Source organism: Eschrichtius robustus, chromosome 2 (assembly GCF_028021215.1).
Source record: "Eschrichtius robustus isolate mEscRob2 chromosome 2, mEscRob2.pri, whole genome shotgun sequence".
NCBI classification, from domain to species: domain Eukaryota; kingdom Metazoa; phylum Chordata; class Mammalia; order Artiodactyla; family Eschrichtiidae; genus Eschrichtius; species Eschrichtius robustus.
Genome location: NC_090825.1, coordinates 91,008,406 through 91,032,956, shown reverse-complemented (window position 1 = coordinate 91,032,956; position 24,551 = coordinate 91,008,406). Strand labels below are relative to the sequence as shown.

At 37.1% G+C, this 24,551-nt stretch overlaps 1 protein-coding gene across 1 annotated transcript in view; it reads right to left on the bottom strand.

Moving 5' to 3' along the window:
- Positions 1-24,551, bottom strand: part of CAMK4 (calcium/calmodulin dependent protein kinase IV) — a 213,599-nt gene that overhangs the window by 78,069 nt on the left and 110,979 nt on the right. The window contains exon 2 of the mRNA XM_068534083.1: positions 21,258-21,336. Coding sequence (XP_068390184.1) covers positions 21,258-21,336 — 79 coding nt within the window. The remainder of the gene's footprint in view (positions 1-21,257; positions 21,337-24,551) is intronic.

The following is a 24,551-nucleotide window of genomic DNA, read 5'->3' as shown; positions in this document are numbered from 1 at the left end:
ATGCAGGGGACACGGGTTCGATCCCTGGTCCGGTAAGATCCCGCAAGTCGAGGAGCAACTAAGCCCAGGTGCCACAACTACTGAGCCCGCATGCCACAACTACCGAAGCCTGTGTGCCGAGAGCCTGTGCTCCGCAACAAGAGAAGCCACCGCAATGAGAAGCCCGCGCACCGCAACGAAGAGTAGCCCCTGCTCGCCACAACTAGAGAAAGCCCGCGCGCAGCAATGAAGACCCAACGCAGCCATAAATAAATAAATAAATAAATAAATAAATTTATTAAAAAAACAAAAAAGTCACACTATTGTTAATATAAAATGAAGAAAGACTTGTTAAAGTGTGCACAGGTGATGCTAGTGTGATATGTGGGCTGCTGATGGCCACTCAGTGATATCAGACAGCCCAACACATGGGATACTGACAGCATGGTCTGTGGGTAATGTAGTATTAGAGGAAAATGCTATAAAAGTTCTTTTATCTAGTTAAAAAATCACATATTTCATGAAAATTTGCTATTGAGCAAGAGTCATTCTACTTGTATCAAAAGAGAGAGCTCTGAGAAAGAGGGGCATTGCTAAAACAGGCAGATGACACTGACAGATCTCTTCCAAAGAGTTCTTGGCTCACACTCCATTTCAGTTCTGTAGATGCTGTTGAGGAAAATTTGGATATAGATGATAATTTTTTAATTATTTTAAAAATTTTAAATTTTTTTCTAGCTTTGCTGAGGTATAATTGGTATACAAAAACCCACACGTAATTAATGTATACAATGTGGTGAGTTTGGACACGTGTATAGATTCATGTTACCATCACCACAATCAAGGTAATGAACATATCCATCACCTCCAAAAGTCTCCTGTGTCCCTTTGTTGTGTGTGTGTGTATGTGGGGTGTGTGTGTGTGTGGGGGGGGTTAGCACACTTAATGTGAAATCTACCCTCAACAAATTTTTAAGTGAACAATAATTTATTATTAACTCTAGGCATCATGTTGTACAGTAGATCTCTGGAACTTACTCATTCTGTATAACTGTAACGTGATACCCATTGAACAACAAATCTCCATCTCCCCCTCCACCTATCCCTTAGGAAGTACAATCCTACTCTCTACTTGTATGAGTCTGACTATTTTAGATGCCTCATATAAGAGGAATCATTCCGTGAACACAGATTTTTTTTTTAACGTTTTTATTGGAGCATAATTGCTTTACAATGGTGTGTTAGTTTCTGCTTTATAACAAAGTGAATCAGCTATACATATACATATATCCCCATATCTCTTCCCTCTTGCATCTCTCTCCCTCCCACCTTCCCTATCCCACCCCTGTAGGTGGTCACAAAGCACAGAGCTGATCTCCCTGTGCTATGTGGCTGCTTCCCACTAGCTATCTATTTTATATTTGGTAGTGTATATATGTCCATGCCACTCTCTCACTTTGTCCCAGCTTACCCTTCCCCCTCCCCGTATCCTCAAGTCCATTCTCTAGTAGGTTTGCGTCTTTATTCCCGTCTTGCCCCTAGGTTCTTCATGACCTTGTTTTTTTTTTTTTAGATTCCATATATATGTGTTAGCATACGGTATTTGTTTTTCTCTTTCTGACTTACTTCACTCTGTATGACAGACTCTAGGTCCATCCACCTCACTACAAATAACTCAATTTCATTCCTTTTTACGGCTGAGTAATATTCCATTGTATATATGTGCCACATCTTCTTTATCCATTCATCTGTCGATGGGCACTTAGGTTGCTTCCATGTCCTGGCTAGTATAGACAGAGCTGCAATGAACATTGTGGTACATGACTCTTTTTGAATTATGGTTTTCTCAGGGTATATGCCCAGTAGTGGGATTGCTGGGTCATATGGTAGTTCTATTTTTAGTTTTTTAAGGAACCTCCATACTGTTCTCCATAGTGGCTGCACCAATTTACATTCCCACCTGCAGTGCAAGGGGGTTCCCTTTTCTCCACACCCTCTCCAGCATTTATTGTTTGTAGATTTTTTGATGATGGCCATTCTGACTGGTGTGAGATGATATCTCAATGTAGTTTTGATTTGCATTTCTCTAATGATTAGTTAGGTGTTGAGCATTCTTTCATGTGTTTGTTGGCTATCTGTATATCTTCTTTGGAGAAATGTTTATTTAGGTCTTCTGCCCACTTTTGGATTGGGTTGTTTGTTTTTCTTAAATTGAGCTGCATGAGCTGCTTGTAAATTTTGGAGATTAATCCTTTGTCAGTTGCTTCATTTGCAAATATTTTCTCCCATTCTGAGGGTTGTCTTTTTGTCTTGTTTATGGTTCCCTTTGCTGTGCAAAAGCTTTTAAGTTTCATTAGGTCCCATTTGTTTATTTTTGTTTTTATTTCCATTTCTCTAGGAGGTGGGTCAAAAAGGATCTTGCTGTGATTTACGTCATAGAGTGTTCTGCCTTTGTTTTCCTCTAAGAGTTTGATAGTGTCTGGCCTTACATTTAGGTCTTTAATCCATTTTGAGTTTATTTTTGTGTATGGTGTTAGGGAGTGTTACATGTAGCTGTCCAGTTTTCCCAGCACTTATTGAAGAGGCTGTCTTTTCTCCATTGTATAGTCTTGTCTCCTTTATCAAAGATAAGGTGACCATATGTGTGTGGGTTTATCTCTGGGCTTTCTATCCTGTTCCATTGATCTATATTTCTGTTTTTGTGCTGGTACCATACTGTCTTGATTACTGTAGCTTTGTAGTACAGTCTGAAGTCAGGGAGCCTGATTCCTCCAGCTCCGTTTTTCTTTCTCCAGATTGCTTTGGCTATTCGGGGTCTTTTGTGTTTCCGTACAAATTAGTGAATACAGATTATTTTTTATCACAATCTTCTCTTCCACAGGACAATAAGGATTTACTCACTAATACAAAATAAATATATTTTTCATTACTGCATGATGCTTAAAAAGATTTTAAGAACATGGGTGTCTCTAAATTAAGATTTGTTAATATTCAAACCTATTTTTCTCACTACACATATAGCGTTTATGTAATATAAGGTTTTCCCCCTTGTTTTTGTATGTTTTTGATCCATATAAAATAAGTGTCAGAGAGATCCTTTAATTTTTTCATATGACACAGTAAACAAACTTTTTAATACAAATAAGAATTTTAAGCAAATTTATTTTTTATCATGTTATGTCACACATTAAATATTGGGATGCCTTCAAAACTTAGTTCTTTGAAAGTTATCTAAACTCTGGAAATATTCAAAACATACTAGATTATTTGGACTAGCAATCTTCTAATGTAGTTATTTATTTTTAATTCAGAATTAATTTTTCTTTAAAGGTAATTTTGAAAAGGGTAATTATTTTCCCACTATACTCCAGATCAGTGGTTCTCAAAGTGTGATCAGAGGACCCTTCCGGGTCCCTAAGACTCATTCAGGGTATGTATGACGTTCTCCCTTTTCCAACTGCACATCTGGGTAAGGCTAGATTTTTTCCTATACTTGAAACAAAACAACATATTGAATGTAGAAGCAGATGAGAATCCAACTGTCTTCTATTAAGCCAGATAATAAAGAGATTTACAAAACAATGCCACTCTTCTAAGTATTTTTTTATTTTGGAAAATATAGTTACTTTTCACTAAAAATGTTATTTATGTTAAAATATACTGGGTTTATTACTGTTATAGTTTTAATTAATTAATAAATACTTAATAATTCTTTAATCTCTATTACAGTGGTCCCCAACCTCTTTGGCACCAGGGACTGGTTTCGTGGAAGAAAATTTTTCCACGGATGTGGGAGTGGGGAAGTGGAGATGGTTCAGGCGGTAATGTGAGTGACGGGGAGCGGCAGGTGAAACTTGGCTTGCTCACCTGCCGCTCACCTCCTGCTGTGTGGCCCCATTCCTAACAGGCCGCAGACAGGTACTGGTCCGCGGCCGTGGGGTTGGGGACCCCTGCTCTATTATATTGAGATTCTTTAATCTCTAATATAGTAAATGTGTATAGCTATTTGGGATTCTCAGTAAGTTGGAGAGCAAAAAGGGCTCCTAAAGCCCAAAAGTTTGGGAACCACTACTCCAGAAAACTTAACATTATACATTTGAAAACAGAAAATAGAAAAAAAAGAACAAAATTGTAGTAATAATTTAAATGAAAGAAAAATGTGAATCTGGTCTCCTTCTTGCTCGAATGCTGGAGCACAGGTTGAATGCATGTCATGACTTAAGTGGAGCCTGAGAAGAATCGAAGAAGAAGGAAGTTAGAGAAAAATGTGGTATTAAAAACCGTCAATCCACAGAGAGTAAACTGAGTGACAAAATCTGGACTAGAAGCCAAAGTAATGACAACCAAGGAAACCAGCAGGCGGTAAAGTTGAGAGGGAGAAGTGGACAGAAAAGCAGGCAGATGAATGACTGAGAAGCCAAGGACAAGACAAGGCTGAGGTCAGAAAATCCTTCCCAGAGAGGTTAGCTGAGAATCATTTGTCATCTCTTGAAACAAAGCCTAGAGGTTCCTAGGCAGCCGGACTTTGGGGGTGGTTCCTCCAAAGGTGTCATGTCTTGGAGGTCACACCGATGTACGTCTTGACAGCCATTTCATCTGATATCTTCTCAATATTTCTCTAGTTCCAGGAGCTATTGTTTCCTTCCTACTTCTGACTTCCCCTTCCAAACATGTGGGTAGGTCAGCATAGGGTGTGAGCACTGGCACTGCCATTCAGAATAAGTGTTGTTTTCCTAGAAAATAACTGTTAAGCAAGTTAACTGTTAAGCAACTGTTAAACGAGTAGAGACTACTGCTGTACTTCTTCTAGGATTCAGACAAGTAAAGCAGCATTTCCACATAAAATGCTCAGCTTCATCTCATTTTCTTTGCAGGGGGACTCCCTGGTGGTCTAGTGGTTAAGACTCCATGCTTCCACTGCAGGGGGCACGGGTTCGATACCTGGTTGGGGAAGCTCTGCATGCCTTGAAGTGTGGCAAAAAAGAAAAAAAAAAGAATTCATTTTCTTTGCAGAGATTGAGACCATAAGTCTTATTTTTTCTCTCTGCTATTTCTCTGGCTTCTTAGGCTCATTTTTGGTTTTAACAATGACCAGAGAACATGATGTGAAGTACAGAACTGTGCTCCTCAAATCCTTTGTGGAAAGAGGCAAAATGTAAATTATTAGTGGGTAAATAAGCAGACAAATATCTTTAAATTTTCACAATTCTTTTCTGCATAGCTTCTGCTTAATTTAGCATCCTGTTTTCTGACATATCAACAAGTACATGCTGGCACTAACATGCTTGGTGAAAAGACTTGACAACTGGAGCTTTGTTAAATTCAAGAATGACAGTTTTAGCCTACAAGGATTTGAAAGCTAGGAACTGCTATTTGAACATGCAAAAATCAAATGTGGGACACTGAGAAAAATACTGTGGTTTTCCTACCTGAGGCTAATATCTCCAACAACTACAGAATTTTAGCCAAGTCTGACTATTCCTTTATCTTCTTGACCTAACAGAAACCTGGGCATCTCATGACTACCTTACTTTCTTTAGGGTCTTCCCAAGTGGTGACTTGTCTTCATGCCAGTAGAAAAGGTACCACAGGGCCTGGAAGGAGGACAGGGTGTCCTTTTTGCTACTCATTGCTATGTCCAGACCATTTCTCCTCCCTTATGCCTCCAACAAAGAGGCCAGTTTAGCCAGAGGAAAGTGACAGAGGAGGAAAACAATAGATGATGACAGAGTCTCCTAATGACCAGAAGCCAGGATGAACATGGTAAGGACTTGATATTTTTGTATCAGAGAGGTCAGACACATTTGGAAGATTTTGAGAGAGGAATGACATGACCTCAGTTAATTTTTAAAGGGATACTCTCACTCTTGGGAATTCCCTGGTGGTCCAATGGTTAGGACTCTGTGCTCTCACTGCTGAGGGCCCGGATTCAATCCCTGGTTGGGGAACTAAGATCCCACAGGCCAAGCAGTGCAACCAAAAAAAAAAAAAGAAGGATACTCTGACTCTTGTAGGGATGAGGATGTGAGGATGATTGGAAGAGTTAAATCAGAGAGACTCAATAAGAAGTTATGGCAGTTATCCAGGTGAGAGTTGATGGTGACTTAGACCCAGGTGCTAGTGATGAAGGAGGTAAGTGAGAAGTAGATGAACATTTTTTTAAGGAAGAACCAACAGTATTTGAAGATGGACTGGTTATGGGGTATAAGAGAAAGAGAAATTCAAAGGTTGACTGCTTGTTTTTCCATCTGAGAAATGGGTAGAATAATATTGCCATTTACTGAGATGGTGAATAAACAGGTTTAGAAAGATGCTAATAATATCGTGTCCCTGTCCATTGTACTGAACTCACCTACCATTCATCCCCTTTTACTACAGCTCACTGATCATCGAATTGATCTTTCAAGAAGCCAAGATCATTTCCACTTCTGAGCCTTTCCACTTTGTACTTGATAGTTTTTCGTCTTGAATGTTCTTCTCCCAGATATTTCCGAGTGACTTTGGACTCAATGGAGAGGAGAACGGTAGGCGCAGCTACACAGAGGAGGTGATGGTTCAGAGGTGGAGGCAGTGATGAGCAATAGACATGGTGGGGTGGGACCGACAGAAAAAGTAAACTGTCGAGAAACCAGTATTCTATTTTACATTTAACAAGACTAGTATAATGCCAATCTGGTTCTGACCAGTATGAGAAGACAGACTAATAAGCATTTCACTCAGATAAGCTTGGTTTTGAAAATTGTGAAACAGTATTCTTTGGTAGTTCTGTAACAGCCACTTCCTACTCTCTGCAGACTCTAAAACATTTGGGAGGCAAAAAGGAGAAAAGTAGAGCTTTCCAATGGAGGAGGATCCCAAGGATTGGAACTGAATTTAAGAAGACAAAAATGGCTCTCAGAAGCTCAACCCAGAAAGAAAAACACTTGTCTTTCAGAACCTGAAACCTCTGTAAATCAGGTAGGTTCAGAAGACAGCAGCTCTTCCAAAGGAGGTAACCTCTCCTCCTTCATTCTTAGAGTCTAAAATATAAGACTTCCTGCTTGCAGATGCTAGAACTTCTTTCACAGGGAACAGTCTTTTACTTTACAGTGAATGAAGGAGGCTTAAAATATTCCTGGGAGAGATAACAAGCTGAACAAAGTTTATACAAAAGATCTGGCTGATGCCAGACTTTCTCTAGAAACAGGTTTGGCTTAACAGAGGGAGAGAAAAAAGGGAAGAGAACATGATATATAAAGTAGAAAGGACATTATATTTTATACACCTCTCTCTGCTATTTCTTTCATCTCTGTATCTCTCCCTGGCATTAAGAATATATGGGGGTAACCCTCATTTAATACCTCTTATCTTTAAAAAGATCTCACCCCTCAGTCCCTCACCCCTCTTCCTGCTTCCAAAGCGTAGCTCTGCTCCCTTTAGCAGAAAACCTCTCCAGAGCTGCCTCTGCATTTTCTCAACTTCCTCCTCCCTTTCCCCGTATATTTGTCAGTGAAATTCCATCTGGCATCATCCCAAGAACTCCTCCAAAACTGCTTTTATAGAAGTCAGTGGTCTCCTTGGAGGAGACTAACTGCTTTTCTGATCTTATCTTACTCTGTCAGCAGCATTCGATATATTTGATCACTCCCTTCTTCACGTGAAATTGATTATACCATGTCACCATTTTGGTCTGACTTACTTTAAAGGCTGCAGAAGTATTTTAATACTTCCTAACTAGTCTCCCTGCTTTGATTCTTAGTCTTTGCAATCACTCCCTCTGCATACAGCAGCCAGGGTGATGTCTTTAAAATGTAAATCAGATCCTGTCACTCTCCAACTTAAATGTTGGCATCCCATGGTTCTAAGAGTAAATGCAAACTCTTTACCAAGGCCTTAAAACTCAGGATGGGTTGGCCTCACCCTTTTGAGCTAATGTCATTTTTCTCTCTCTATACAGGCCACTCAACTCCCAGACCAGGTTCCAAGGCCTTCACACTTGCCACACCCTCTTCCACTAGACCTTCTCACTTCACTCAGAAAACAAATGAGAGGCCTTCCCAGGTCACTGCATCAAAAGTAGCTACACACACATACACATATACGCATATCATAATCATCACTCTAATCCCTTTATAAAATTTACACAAATCTATGTTACCATTTAGTTACAAATTCATTATTTGTTTCTCCCACCAGAACATAAGCTCTATGATAGCAAGGGCTTGTCCATTTTTTACACATTAGTACCACCAGCGTTATTGACCAACACCTGGTATATAAATTTATTGAATAAATACATAAGGGATGGTACTAGTGTTTGAATACAAAAGGTTGGGGGCTCAAAGGAAAAAATCCCTGGTTTAACAGCTCTGGTTAGATGAGATTAGATTTGGTTAGTCACTTCTCCTGCCATTCAAATCCGTATGAAATTTTTGTCATGTTATCAACACCAATGGAGTGGAGAATGCCTGTCTCACAGGCAGAGCTAAGTACCCAGATCTTCTAGAGTCTACACAGATAATAGCTTGTGATTTCTAAATTGTGAGCCACAAAGGGTCACTATACCACTTATTCAAGATTGCACTCTCCCATGGATAAATGGGGAATGTTCCAAGAAATATAATTAACAAAATCTCTGGTGAAGTTACTGACTTTCTAAATCCACTGCAGCAGGTACTGATATTCCTCACAGGATATAGAGCTTTCACAGCTTCTTCTTCAACCAGCACACCTTGCTGTTAATTTGTGTGATACATGCTGTGTATCAAACATAACCACAGAAGAGATTAAATGAGAATGAAATGATGAAAATTAGAAAAGAGAAGAGTGAGAACTGGAGTATACTATGCATTCCCAAAGAAGGAGAAGTGAGATCCTTGGTAAGCAGAGAATTCTAGGGATGCAACTGTGAATTTTCTGCTTTGTCTTTGTGCCAGTCAAGGGACAGTTCAAAAGAAAAGCTTTGCTCGGTTCCTATTCACATATTCCCCAATGAGGTGACTTCAATACCCGCATGGTCAAATCCATGCAAAAAAGAAATTGATATCAGGTGCTTACAAAAAATGAACATAATGTTAGCCTCCCAAGTTTTCTTTTATGTTCATGTTGCCAGGGTTGGAAGAAAATAAACACATATTATAAATTTTTATAAAGGTATCAGCCACTTTTTAAAAAAAATGTAAAATATGAAAAATAAGAGTGAGTACCATATCTACCATTGTAACATCATCATTATCATTTTGGTTTATTTCCTTTCAGTTTTTAAAACTGTGCATATTTCCTTATATATTTCAAATATGGAAATACAATTTTGTTTCTTACAGTGTTCACTGAAAATACCATAAAGTTTTATGAATACCCAATGTTCATAAGCAGAAAGTAAAACAGAGCTTCCTAATGGCCCCGTGTCATTAATGGCTATCCTATGGTTAGACACTTACAATTGCCTACATTTTGTTACTAATATAAATCATTCTGTAATGAACATCCTTGGTTGTACTTTTTTTAAAAATGCAATTTGAATTCTGGCCCTACCATTTAGAGCCCTTTATAAAGTCTCTTATCCTATGTGAGGATTATTTCAATTTCTTCACGGATAAGATGTGGATAATAATTGCTACCCTACCGTGTTATTGTTGTAAGGATTAAATGAGAATATATACGAAATCTCCTGGCCCGTGGTAGATGTTCAGTGCCTTTCCTGAAAGAATTTGTAAAAGTAAGGTAAACATTTCCTAGTCTTCTATTTCCAATTTTCTAAGTCTTCACATAAACATTAATCCAACTAAAACAAAGTGTAGAAATATAAGTATTTATGAGGGTATTCCAGCCCTAGAAAGGAAAAATGCCTAAAAAACATGAAAATATAGCTTTATTTATCTTTTTTTCCCTAAAAGTGTGGAAGACAACTTCATTAAAATCTTAAACTATGTCCAATATAATCTTCTTGCTGAATGGTAATCAAAGAGGGGGATTGGTGTCTATTTGCATTCAAATTTAAACACCTTCCTTCACCTTTTTTTGAAGACTGGGATGAGAGCTGTACTACTGTGGTTAAGCTCCATGGAAGTTTTAAGGCCATTTCTCATGTTTATTAATTACTGTTGACCATCAGGGTCACACCTGGGTTACTACAGACCTGAGTATCAGCCAGGTCCTATAGACATTCAAGTTCTAATAGAACTGAAACAAATTCATCATTTCTTTTTCGTTCTTTTTAGTCATTTTCACACGGTCAAGGCAGTACTTTTCAAAATACTTTAAAAATTACCAAGAAGGCATGAAAACAGCAAAATTTAGTTCTCATTTTATATTGCTTTCAGCTGGACAGCAATGACTCGGTTGCAGAATTCCCAAACCATTTGAAGTGAGCGGCATATATTTTCAGAGGCCCTGAGATCTCCCTTTGATCCTAAAACGAAGTGATCATCTATGAGATACTAAACTGAGAATTTACATATTCAAGAAGTTTATGACTTTGTAACCTGTCAAATAACAAAAACAAAAAGTACTCCTGGAAATATTAGCATTTAAGTCTCATCAGTTACATCTTGGGGTTGAATCCCTTACTGAGGATAGCTTTGAATAGGGGAACACCTAGACACTCTTAGAAGCGTTAGCTCCTTGATGTTCTAAGACAATTAAGACTTTCAGATACCCTGGTTAATATTGTTCAAAAATGCTAAAAACTTCCTTAAAAAAAGGAAAAGAACAGGCTGTAGACACAAAAGGCTTTTAAATGACCCTAAAAGTGATACAATAATGCTCTGGGGCTGGAATAGGAAAGAGATACAAGAAATATTAATGCTTTAAGGTTTGAAAAAAAATTTCCTGGTTGCTTTTGTTCCACGGCAGTGTCAACAACAAATTGGCACTTGTCAACTACCTCTACAAGGATTAAATCATGTGCTGCTGCAGCTGCTGATTTTCAACACCCCCTGAAAGGAGTTCAGGGTGGAGAGCAGAAATGAGAAACTCTGTGCTCTGGGAAAACTGGCAGAACAGGTCTTCAGGTAGTTAGATATTTTCAGGATTCGATTTTATGAGCCCAATTCTTGTATCTCCTCATATCTAGAAAAGCACTAAAATCCTTCATGGTGACCACTGCTCCTGGTGACTAGCAGAAACCTTCTGCAAAAAATATGTGCTTGATTGTATATACTCCCCCTTCACCAAAATCACATATATACTGATCTTCCCCCCTACCTCTTTGGAGCAGTTTCTCAGAACTATCTGAAATGCTGTCTCCTGGGCTATAGTCCTCATTTTGCCCCCAAATAAAACTTGACTCACAACTCTCACATTGTGCATGTTTTTTAAGTCCACAGCAGTAGCTCTTTCTCTTTGTATAAGTCTGGATTTGCCTTCCTTGGTGAGGAAGCATCTTAACATCTTAACCCAGAGCTTCATTTTTTCTGAAGAGTTCAGATGTTTCCAGAAATCAATAACTAAAACATGTCAGCTCAGTCCTTCTCAAAGTCTTTTTCTTTACAGTGATATGCATCTCCTCAATGCACTCCCATCAGCGTGTCCTTAAATCTCTTCTGGATTAAACGGCTCAGAGTATAAAAGTTCCATGTATGACTAACTGGGTAGATATACATACATTCCATGCTAATGCCCTACCATTGCTTCCTCTCTTGATAGTTTCCAGGACTGTCAGGGCTCAGAGAGGGCAGTGGAAAGGGACCTATGATTCATGCAGTGGGCTAGTCTGGTCCTGTCTCTGAATGTCTGATCATTATTCAACCCCATGATGTGTTCCCCAGCTGTCTATAGCTGCTAATGCCCTTGCCTAACCCCGTCTCTAATGTAGTCAGCATCTGGCGATGGCTGTGGTGCATGGCTGCTTTATCCTCACTGTAGAGACCATGCTCCCATGTGTTACGTAGCTGCCCTTGAACCCAGAAGCCAATGTGGTAAGAACAGAGTGAGGGAGAAACAGCTCTGAGAGAGAGCTGAATTTACACTGAATACTTACTCTAAAGAAATTCTTTTAAACTAAAAGAGACTCTTAAACTGTAAAAAACTGAGATATCTTTGACTGAAAAATTTAAGTACTTTTCCCCCCAGATATCCAGTTGGTACCAGATTCAGGAAGAATTTTAATCATCATAGAACGCAAAGAATACTTAAATTTCTTTTTTTTTTTTGCAGATATAAATATGGTAGGTAAATCGTGACACTCATCCACATTCCCCTTCATAAAATACGTCAAAATTTAAAAGATGATGATAGTAATCTTGGATCCACTTTGATTTATCAATAAAAGAAATCATTCACAGCCTACAGTACTTCAGTATGTATGTCACACCTTGAAACTGATCATGACACCCAAATATGTCCTGATGCTATGATGGAAAAACAGTTCTAAACTATTCTGATCTCAAAATTTCAAACAAAAATCCTCCCAGTGACAGTGTGGTATTCTGTGGGGAAAAAAGCATTGTAGATATAACTACCCATTTGATACATTTTTCAGACTTCTGGGGTAGAGATAAGTATGAGTAGCTTTGAATGTACTGAATGTACCCTGTGATACTGACACTTAGAGCAGAGAGCAAACTGGAACTCCATATACACAGCCACACGTGGGACCATCACTGCATCCTACCTACCCATTAGACAAAAGGCAAAGAGAGCCACACCCTGCAATGTTTTGTACATTACACACTCCTTCGTTATTCTTCTTTCATTTGTTAGTGGATATTGTATACTGAGACGCTTTAAACTAAGGTTTTAATAACATTTGGAAAAGAAATATGTTGCTTGTTTTCTCTGCACACAGGAAACTCTTGCTCACTCACAGTGTGACCTGAACTGCACTCAGCTTCTCTGTGTCTGTGTGTCAACAAAGGCTTTTTCATCCTTTATCAGATTAGCAAGGAGCAACATCTAGTTTCAGTCCCAGATCTGGGCCATGCTTATTCCTTACTTTTTTTTTTTTTTTTTTTGGTCTTTTTCTCTTTCAGGACCTAGCTGGTATCAATAGAAAGGGCTCAGATTTGGGACGCAAAAGTCCTGCGTTCAAATTCTCCATGCTATTGTGCCCTTCAGGGAAACATCCCGTCTCTAAAACTCCCTTAAGTAAAACACTCCTATGAGGCATTGTTGCGTTAACATATGAAAGGGGCTACTACATATTGTTGAATAATTAAGTGTGGGTCCCATTCTTATTAGCATTATGCTTCTTTACTGTTAAAATTGCTGGAGTGGCATATGGTGATTTGAAAATGCTTACTTTAAAAAAAAAAGCTGTTATAAGCTAATTCAATACTGAAAATTATTTGGATCTCTTCTAATCAATATCCTTTGCACACAGTCATTCATTTCCTCTCTTTCAGCAAATTAATGGTTTTGGAGTTCCAGGACTTGATCTTCTCTTAGCCTTCTTTCTCTCTGCTCTTCTTACATTGTCTGGATGAATACAGCTTTGACCATCTTTCAACTTTGTACCATAAAGAAATATAAAAATAAAAATTTGTTAAAATGTTTTTCCCTGTTAACACTAAGATTATAGCTTTTCCCCTTCTCACTAAGATAGGAATCCTAAGTTTGCTTTGAGGCTGATCTACTGTGTTCCTTCTCAGCTTTCCGGTTTGCGGTCCATCAGGCACCACTCCCCAGCTCTGATCTCCTTGGGCTCCTCTCAACTTTCCTGCTGCCCAGCACCTCTCCTTTGGTTACAAGGCCTTTCCCACTCAGTTGTCTGAGAAGTTTCTAGTCTCTTTCTTCTACTAGGGTATGGTAACATAAGCTCTTCCTCTAAGATTTCCTCTGGTTTGGGCTAGTCACCTCCTTTTTTACCTCCATAGACTTCATATAAAGGGTGAAGATCACTTTAGATCCAACCACTCACTACTTGTAAAAGTACCAGAAGGTTGGGACTTCCCTGGTTGTGCAGTAGTTAAGAATCGCCTGCCAATGCAGGGGACACAGGTTCGAGCCCTGGTCCGGGGAGATCCCACATCCCGCGGAGCAACGAAGCCCGTGCACCACAACTACTGAGCCTGCGCTCTAGAGCCCGCAAGCCACAGAGCCTGCACACCATGGCTACTGAGGCCCGTGCACCTAGAGCCCGTGCTCCGCAACGACAGAAGCCACCGCAATGAGAAGCCCGTGCACCACAACGAAGAGTAGCCCCCGCTCACGGCAACTAGAGAAAGCCCGCACGCAGCAACGAAGACCCAATGCAGCCAAAAATAAATAAAATTTAAAAAAGAAAGTACTAGAGGGTTAAATGTGATAACTTGAGTAGATGGTGTAACTGCAAAGTATGTTTCTTTCTGGGTAATAGCACACAAGTCAGTGCCTGTATTACCAATCTCTCTCTCCCTACTTCCCTTGTATCAGCTTGACTCTGAATTATGTTTATTTTTTAAAAGGCAACAAAATGCCTGTGAAAGATCAATAAAATGAGAGGATAGATAAGTGAGCTGAATTGTGACAGATTCTAGCAGCATTTCTATCAAGAAAGAAAACAAATCAAACTGCAACGACTAGTTCTCTGCAAGAATGTTCAGACTTCCAAGTGGATCTTTGAATGGTAAAGCATACAAATCAGGCCAAGATTTTAACATTCCACCTTGCTACCTCTCTTCTCTTGTAGACATATACTTGTCACAAACTGAATAGAAATATCCCTATTCCTATTCCAGGAAACCTGGCTTAATAGTCCCTATGAAAATCAATAGGTTCCAACTGACAGAATGCTTGAAGAAGTTTCACTTCACTTGACACAGCTTGTTATCGGCAAGCTACTTTCCTTAATGTGTTCTGAGACCTCAATTGGGCCCAAAAAGTCTATTTGAGCTAGTGATTTATTATTCTCCTCTCCATCACTGACCAAGGGCGACCTTGACTCCACTTCTAGAGCATACCCATTAGTTGTTAAAAGTAGTTATAGCAGTGTTTAATAGATGCATATCTTTAACACAGATTGACCTAGCCATCTCTCTTACGTATATCACAGAAATTGAAAAATGAATGGCCTGTGGTCAGTTTTCCATGTTCCCAAATGTTAGATAGAAAGAGACAAGAGCAGGTAATCCTCAGTTTACCAAGTGGTATAAATGTTATTATTTCTGTTTCAGAACTGAAAAACCTGAAAACTTCTCTAATGGAGACATCCCGGAGATTCAACTGCCAAGAATTTGAGGGAGGCCTGTGTACATTCTGTAATTTAATCTAGAGCAACTTTTCAAAGTCTCCTGCAGCATCATAGTTACATACTCAAAGAGCTAATTCACAAGAACATAAGGAAAAATGAATACAAATTAAAAACTAACTCATAGAATTATTAGCAAGTCACAACGTGTGGCTCTTCAACTAACTGAGAGGAGGATAAAAGGCCTCTTCTATCCTTTAGCACTTAATGGAAATTTTATAAAAGTTAGGAACATTTACTAGGTGAATGCTAATTAAATTATTCAAGAAAAGCCTTTCCAGAAATCTATAGATAACTTTACATTATAATAACTAAAATATGACAAAATTTAGACCTAAAACAGCTTCTAAACTATGGATCAAGTCACAGTGCTCCAATGTCAAGAATCAGAATAGAGCAGTAGGGTTGAAAGTGTTCCAAATCTAGGAATCACGGGCATCCAAGATTTGTTTAAGTATGAGGTCATATGACCTGAAATCTTTAGTGTCACATTAAATTTTATTGATAATAGTAAAATATATACCCATTTTTAGCAGATATTTTAAAAGCAATCCCAAAATTATATAATTAGTTTATTCATACAGCAGTATACAATATGTCTGGTGCTGCTTACTGCTTAGTTTTCAATCAAGCTAATGAAAACATTAGAATTACATAGAATGAGCTGGTACTATTATAATATAAAATATCTGTGTGGACCCATTACAATTAATAATAAGAACAATGTTCACCATTTATTACATGCTCCCTAGGTGCTGAGAAATATTTTACATAAGTTATCTCATTTTAATTGTCACTAAAATGCCACAGGCTAGATGTTCTTAAACTCATTTCACAGATGAAGAAATTAAGATTGAGAGATTTACATAACTGTTGTAGGGTCACACAGGTAGTAAGTGGCAGAAGTGATCCTGAACTCAAGTCGTCTGGCTCCACAGCCCATGATCTTACCCCACAACTACACAGTCATTCTTAAGGAGAGTCAGAAGACCTATACATTCTGAACTTACACACTGAGATTGGCTCTCAGACTCATAAATTCTGAATTTACACACTGAGATTAATTCTTAGACTCAATACTGGGTATTTCATGAAAGGATTTTATAGCAATCTGAATGCAATCTTTTTCAAGAGTTGAGCCACATGGCTAGAAATGTCATCAGGATTTTAGAATTCAAATATTTGTCTTCAAAATTCCAGGGACACTATAAATGATTGATGATCATAGTTTTCTTAAATCTCAATCAGTTCTTGAAAATGAGCCATATTGATAGGCCTGAAGTGTGATTATTTAGACACACCCTAAGGGATGTACTCCTTAGGAAAAGAGATAATGCCTGTGACTCATTCCTGAAATAGTGACTCCATTAACACCAAAATTCTTCAAAAGTTGTGATTCCATTTAACTCAGCAAAAGTCAGTCCAGACTGAAGGTTCCATCTGCATAATCTGTTCAAATTTTGACATTTTCTTGAATCTATTATTTTCCTTCTGTGCAGTTTTAAGTTTGGCATATTCAAAAGTCACGTAACATCAATAAAAAGGTCCCATCTTGTAAATCACTTATTGTCCCACTACCCGTGTCTGTCAGAATCTTTTAATGCCTCAAAGTTGTTCATCTGAGGACGCAGCTTAGAAAATCTTTCTACTCTACTTCAATTTCTTCTAAATATCGCGTAAAACGGAGATGATGAAAGGCTCATGAGTGAAGGAAAAAAGGAAGCCTTGTTTCCTTCACCCTGGATTTGTTTTACAAAGTTCACAGTAAAAGTTTCACTGATATCTGCAAGCCAATTACATACAAGGTAATGAGGTAGTTATGGGCAACAAAAATGGCACTGCCTGTAAATCTGTAACTGTTTTAAAATAAAAAGTTACCAAATGGGTCACCTTTCCCAGGAGGAGAGTAGGTATGGCACTCCCAGTGACTTGATGAGTTCTTCAGTCCAAGGATCTCTAATACTACGTGGAAAAAAAAAAAAAAAAAAACAAAAAAACACCCAAAAGAGCCCTTCAATTCATTTTCCTCTCTTGTTTACTCTCACTGCCCTCAAAGCTTTATCCTCATTAATGACTTGATGAGACAAATGGATATTGTTTCTGGAAAAGTCCAGGATTTTCAGTATAGTAAAAAGTTGGTTCAATTATAATTTTCTGTTTTCTGGCACTTCAATACATCTATAATAGAGAGTCACTGGTGTTTATCAGGACATTTAGAAACTGTAAGATCTTGTAACACTTTCTGAATGTCCAGAGAAAAGTTATGTTGAACAGGATCTCAATGTTGAAGTTTGGTTTAACTCAAATTTTTCGTTATGAGAATTTTCTCATATACTGAAATTCTGAAATCCAGCATGGACACTAGTATACTGTCCTAAATTTAATAGCTATTGATTTTTGCCATATTTTTTTTTTCTCTCTCTCTCCCTATATGTGCACACACATACACACATGCACACTTTTCTTTCATTGTGAACTATTTGAAAGTAAGTTGCAGACATTAATGATGTTGGTCGATATGTATTTTAATGTATTCTAATTCTAGAAATTGTAGTTGTCTATAGATAAAGAACATGGTATTATATCCACATATAAAATATATGGTAATTTAAAATATTTTTGTTATAATTACATGTTAAGTTCCCACAAGGATATTTTATTAGCCAAAATACCTAACTGTCTGAACATAACAAGCTACTTTATGTTTATTATCAGTATTAATTCTGTCCTGTACCTGACAACCAATGGAATGTGGATTCCTCCATAAGAGTAGATGCTTTAGTCTGTCTTCCTATGGATAAATTAGAGTCTTTGTCTATCACTCAGACATATGAGTGCTTAATGGATTGTTAATGACAAATCAGGCTGTTTTATAGGGGGAGTAAGTCCCTTATTGCCAAGGTAAACTAAATCCTTCCTAAAATATTAAGCTATGAGAAAGGAACATAATATTGCCACAAAATCAAATTTGGGTAAACTGTCCTGAAACAGATTTTAAACAGATCCTGGGGAAGCGGATTATTGTTATCAAATAATTAACTTGTTGAAGAGATAGGGAACTTTTCTTAGACTTAAAAACATTTATATATGAATCTAATCACCTATAAAATGGATAGGTTTTCTTATGTTTATTAGTTTCTTGAATGTGATAAAAGTTTTATTCAACTTCAGATAGATTATTGAGTGGAATATTTTGAAATTCACCTTAGAGGTCCTCTTTTATTGATAGGATTTTGGGTGGAATTGTGCTCCCCCCTCCAAAATATGTTGAAGTCCTAACCCCCTAGTCCTTAAAAATGTGACTTTATCTGGGAATTAGTTGTTGTAAATATAGGTAGTTAATTTAAGATGAGGTCATACTGGAGTAGGGTGGGCCCCTAATCCAACAGAACTGGTGTCCTTATAAGAAGGGGGAAATGTGAACACAGACATGCAGAGAGGGAAGATGATATGAAGACATGCAGGGAGAAGACTGTCATGTGACAATGAAGACAGAGATTAGAGTGACGCAATGACAAGTCAAGGAACATCAAGCACTGCTGACGGTCACCAGAAGCTAAGAGAGAGGCATGGAACAAATTCTCCATCAGTGCCCTCAGAAGGAATCAACCTTGCCGTCCTGCCCCCTTGATTTCAGACTACTAGACTTCAAAACTGTAAAAGAATAAATTTTAATTGTTCTAAGCCATCCAGTTTATGGTAGTTTATTACATCAGCCCTATGCAATTCTCACAGATAGTTGATAGATGATAGACAGACAGATAGATGTAGATAGATAATCTTTCAAACCTCTTAAGTTTGGGTCTAATCATAAAATGAGGACCCAAGGAATTATCCAGTGAAGTGGTATAGTAGCCCCAAAGTTGTTAGTTGAACCACATAAAATTGTCATTTTTTATAGGTCAAGAATAGTTTAATAGATGCAGTTTTATGTGGCTCAATCTAATAAATAGATTACCCAGATCATTCAAGTTTTCTGAAGCTCACTTTCCCCGTCAAGAGCAGATCTTTAACTGAATTTGCTAGAAGAATACTTTGTTTCCCCTGCATCACTTTTCCTCCATAAATAGATTCTTAGTCTTAAAATAAGATCATAGGCTTCATTCATTTCATTTGGATAAGGAAGTTCTGTCTTCATGACCTATATAGAATTAAACACTGGAGGCAATTTCTCTTTGAGGTTTTGCCTGCTATTCCTCTTGTTTACACATCTCTGGGCATGGTTGATTCTAGGAGACAATGCTGGGAATTCCATCTAATTTATGTTCAAAACTGAGGTTTCTCCGGGGGATTTCTCTCATTCCATTTGGTACAACAGTAACTGTGTTTGACAACATCTGCCTTACTGCATCGCTCTGCAGTTCCGTCTGACACTTGGTTCCCGTCCACATTTTCTTCGTGCCTGTCTTCGGAGGAAGATGTTTCCACAACAGAGGTGGAGAAGAGAAGACAGGGAGGGCAAATCAGAGCTTTACTTTCTCAATGAATAAAAGTCATGAACCCACCAAGTGTCTTCACTTATCTCTTATTCCAATTCATCCAAAGATTTTTGACATAAACAAATATTCTCTAAACCAGCCCCTTGTCCTTTGGGATTCTGAGCATTCACAAGTCATTTCTGAATACTCATCTTCCTAGATGTTTATATAGCTAGTGCCTTTCAAAGTTTCCTCAACTATGAAAATAAAATAACCACACACAAATTTTACTGAGAATTTTTTAACCAGCAAGAAATGATACAACCAAGTCCAAAAACATCTCTTGCGTCACTACTGCTAAAGCGTGCCAATATATTTTCATAAAAATCAGATGTTTAACAGGAAATTCTATTTCATAAAATTTTAATACTCCTTAGTTCAAATACATTTTATGACTATAAGAAATTGATTTAAGAGAAAACTCCAAAGCTTATCAATCAAAAGCTGCCTCTACATTCTGGAATCATTGGCTACACCAAATAGGAAATCCAGAATAAAGACCTTATTAGGAGCAATTGCCATTTAAACTATTACCTTCTTCAGTTATACTGTTCTTGTTAGTTGAATGGCCTTAAATTCTAACAGATTGTTTGAAAATGTCATTCTACTTCTACTTGACTGAAAACATTGTGCCATTATTCTCTTCTTCATTATATGAGAGTCTAAAATTTCCCTGTGCCAGACAATACATAAACAGTTGGTGATATTAAGCTGACTTTAGAAAATAAAAAATCCCTTGGCCTCAAAGAGGTATTATTTGACTTCAAAAGTTACAGTATGTCTCTCCTCAGCATATGTTACATCTGGGTTTTCAGAAATATATATATTTAACATATTTGTTCACATAAAATTCGAGAAAGGAAGAATTTGCTATAAAAGAACATGTTGTCTTTTTGTGGTTTTATAAGGGGAAATTACCTAAGGACAGAAAGTCTAAGTAGGGCATTACAATGACAAATATTCTCTGGGGCACAGGGAGTACAAAAATGCCAGTATTACATGCTGGCATTTGTATTTTGAACTCTCACCTTAGCATTTCTTACTTATTGGAGATGAGCCTAAGTAACTTTTGCCCCTCAGCTCACCTACAAGTTTAGGGCAAAAACAAAAAAAAAAATCCGAAAACAAAATCCTTCCTTCTTGTTCAAATACGAACTTCTTCGAGGAGCAGGTTCAGTCCCAGATACATTAGCATTTGCCTGGTTGTACTTTACTGAAGTAAACCCACCATCTGAAAATCAAGTTAGAAGCTGATGACTTCTTTAACAAATGCATCTATTTGTGTTTCATTTAGGTATTTTTAAATAGCAACCTTTTCTAGTATATTAAATTGTGATTGGAGGTTATATAAATGTACATATGTATCTGAAAACATGACAGGTATACAAAGCAAAGTTTACCTGGCAACTCTAAATGTCTTTCCATTCCATACTTCTCCTCCCCACAACCGTATCTAATTTGAGATCCAGTTGTTTTCAAAGAATCACAATTTCCATCAGAAAACAACCGATTTGGCTGCACTCTCATAATCATGATTCAAATGAGTTAGTTGCACATAGCAGCTCTCTGGTCCTTTTGTCCTTTGAATCAGGGCTCCTGCCTTCTCCAGGTCACAGATCCCTTAGAGATGCTATTATATAATGAAATAAACTTACTGTTTTCTTTAACACTTTGAGAGCATAAGGCTTCTGGGTCCCCTTCTGTTTGCATCTGTATACAATGGATGTAGCACCCCTTGAGGGGGAAAAAGACAAAAAGAAAATGTTATGCTTTGGACAAGAAATTAAGGGGAAAGCTTGAAAATAAGTATGTCTTACAGTTACCCTCATAACTGACAAGTGTTTATAAGTTCTATTATAGGACTGGCCCAACTGTTGAGAGGATTTTATTCTCATAACTAAAGACAGTGTGCTAAGATTTTCCTGTCTGCTTTTTTTCTCCTAGCTCAACGCTATACAGGTAACCTGCCTAAGGCTGTTGCCTTCAGTCATCTCTGGAGAAAAGTAAGCCTTATGGCTTCAGGGAGAGGGTTTAATTTCAGCACTAGGCTGTAAGGGTCAGGAAAGTCTCCACTACTTGGCAAAGGTGCTGGGGACCCTTGAGAATTTACACCACTTCATTTGGTTCCCTGGCATTCTCCCAGAGCCAGTATTAGTCCCATAGAGATACCGGTTCCTTCATCTTGGTGAATACTGCTACCACTTACTTACGTGTGCCTAACAAAAATGATTATGTGAAATGTCCAGGAGAAAATCCTATTAAAATGGTCAAAGATATACAGAGAAAAAGTAAATTTATCCCTCTATAAAAAACTTGGAGAAATAGAGAAAGTTTTTTACTTGTAAAGGAGAATGGTAAGAAGAGAATAACTATATTTATGTATGTGATACATGTGTGAAGTTACTAAAAAGAGAACATTAAAAAGCAGGACATTGTGGTCCTGATGCTTCCTCTCCAGTCATGAGAGCAAGAGAACAAGACAGAGATAAAAAGAGACGGAGCAGGCTTAAGTACAACCTTAGAGAACTTCAGATAAGTTTTAAAATAAGATCAGTTGAGGTAAATCTGTCATACTTTGAAGATTAGGCCAAAGGACCTCTCATGATACATTCAGTCCAGTGGTTCTGAAATTCTAAGAAAGAACAAAAGAAATATACAAATCAAGCATATTCCTAGCTACCCATGCACATCAAATTTTTAATAGACCCAGCAAGAGTTAGGAACTGGTGGTGTAAATGCTAATAGGTAAGAACAATTTCAACACATTTTTTTAAAACTGTGGTAAGATATAACATATACACAAAGAAATAAAGAGTTGCAATGGAATAAATGGAGGTAAATATAAAATTCTATTTTCCTTATTTTTAATTGCTCTAAATGATATCTATAAAAAGCAAAAATATTAATTCACTGTGTTTATGGCATATGTAAAAGTAAACTGTATGACAACAATAGCACAAAGAATGGGAGAAGAATTTGAGAAAATACTGTTAAGTCCTTATATTACATGTTAAGTAGTATGATATTATTTAAAAGTAGACTCTGATTAATTAAAGGTGTATATTGTGTAATCTAGGGCAATGAATAAAATAATTTTTAAAAGAAAAAAATCAATAATGAAGCTAAAATGGAATAATCAGAAATGAAATGCTGGGGAACAAAACAAAATAAGAGATTAAAAAATAAAACAACTAACAATATGGTGTATTTCAATCCAATCATATAAAAATTACATTAAATGTAAACTTTATAAGCATATCAATTAAAAATAAAGATCATCAGTCACATGCTACAACAGACTCCACTTAATCTTCAGTCTCAATCTGTAGCAATGACCTAAACAAATAATTCCATGTTGTTTTAAGAAAATTTTGTTTATGCTGAAAATCTACCACACTAGGTTACCCTCCAAATTTTCTGTCATATGTAAACTCGTTCAGCCAATGATTTGCTTCTAATAAATGACTCATTACTTCAGGTTCAAAAAAAAAAAAAGTAAAGATCATCAGATTAGACTGAAAAAAATCAAGACCAAACTATACACCATATACAATAAATCAATTTTAAATATAAAGGGTAAATAGCTTAAAAATAAAATGATAGACTAGAGATACTATGCAAACACTAAACAAAAGAAAGCAGGAGTAGCTATATTAATATCATGTCAACCAGACTTCAAAATAAGGATAAAGATGAACACAACTTAATTATTACGAGGTCTATTCCACAAAATGACATAACAAATGTAAATGTGTATGCACCTAACAACAGTGCTTCAAAATACATGAAGCAAAAACTGGTAAAACTGAACAGAGAAATAGACAAATCCACAAAAACAGTTGGAGACATCAACACACCCTCTCAGCAGTTAATAGAGAAAGCAGAAAAATTACCACTGAGGATATGGAGGACATGAACAACATTATCAACTAAACTAAGTTAAATGACATTTAGAAAACACTACACAAAAACAGCAGAATACACTTTCTCTTTGAAGTTAAAAGATTCATATACTTGATTTCCTGACTTAGTATAAAGCTACAGTAATCAAGAGAGTGGTATTGAAGGAAGAATAAACATGTAGACAAATGGAAAGGAAAAAAGAATCCAGAAGTAGTTGTACACATATATGGCTAATTGGTTTCTGACAAAGGTGAATAAATAGGCAATCTGGTGGAGAAAGGACAGTTTCACCAAGTATAAATAGTGCTGGAACAACTGGATACACATATGCAAAAGCAAAAACAAAAAGCCTTTATCCAAGCTCACACTCTATGAAAAAATTACTCAAAATGGATCATAAATATACATGTAAAACCTATAATTCTAAAACTTAAAAAATAGAAGAAAATTTTGTGACCTTTAGTTAGGCAATGATTTCTTACATACACAGCCCAAAGCACAATAATTCAAAGAACAAATAAATAAATTAGACTTCATTTAAATTAAGAATGTCTGCTTTATGAAAGACACAGAGAGGGAGAAAGTTTTTATAATCACATATCTGATAAAGGACTTGTATCTAGAATTAGAAACAAACTCATAGCCCAATAAAAAGAAAGAAACGCATTTTAAAGATGGGCCAAAGATTTGAATATATACTTCACCAAAGAAAATATATGGATGGCAAAAAGCACAAAGAAAGATGCCCAACATCATTAGTCATTAGGGAAATGCAAATTAAAACCACAATGAATCACTGTAGAAATCAAAGAGGAAATCAAAAAATACCTAGAAACAAATGACAATGAAAACACGATGACCCAAAACCTATGGGATGCAGCAAAAGCAGTTCTAAGAGGGAAGTTTATAGCAATACAATCCTACCTCAAGAAACAACAAACATGTCAAATAAACAACCTAACTTTACACCTAAAGCAATTAGGGAAAGAAGAAAAAAAAAAACCCAAAGTTAGCAGAAGGAAAGAAATCATAAAGATCAGATCAGA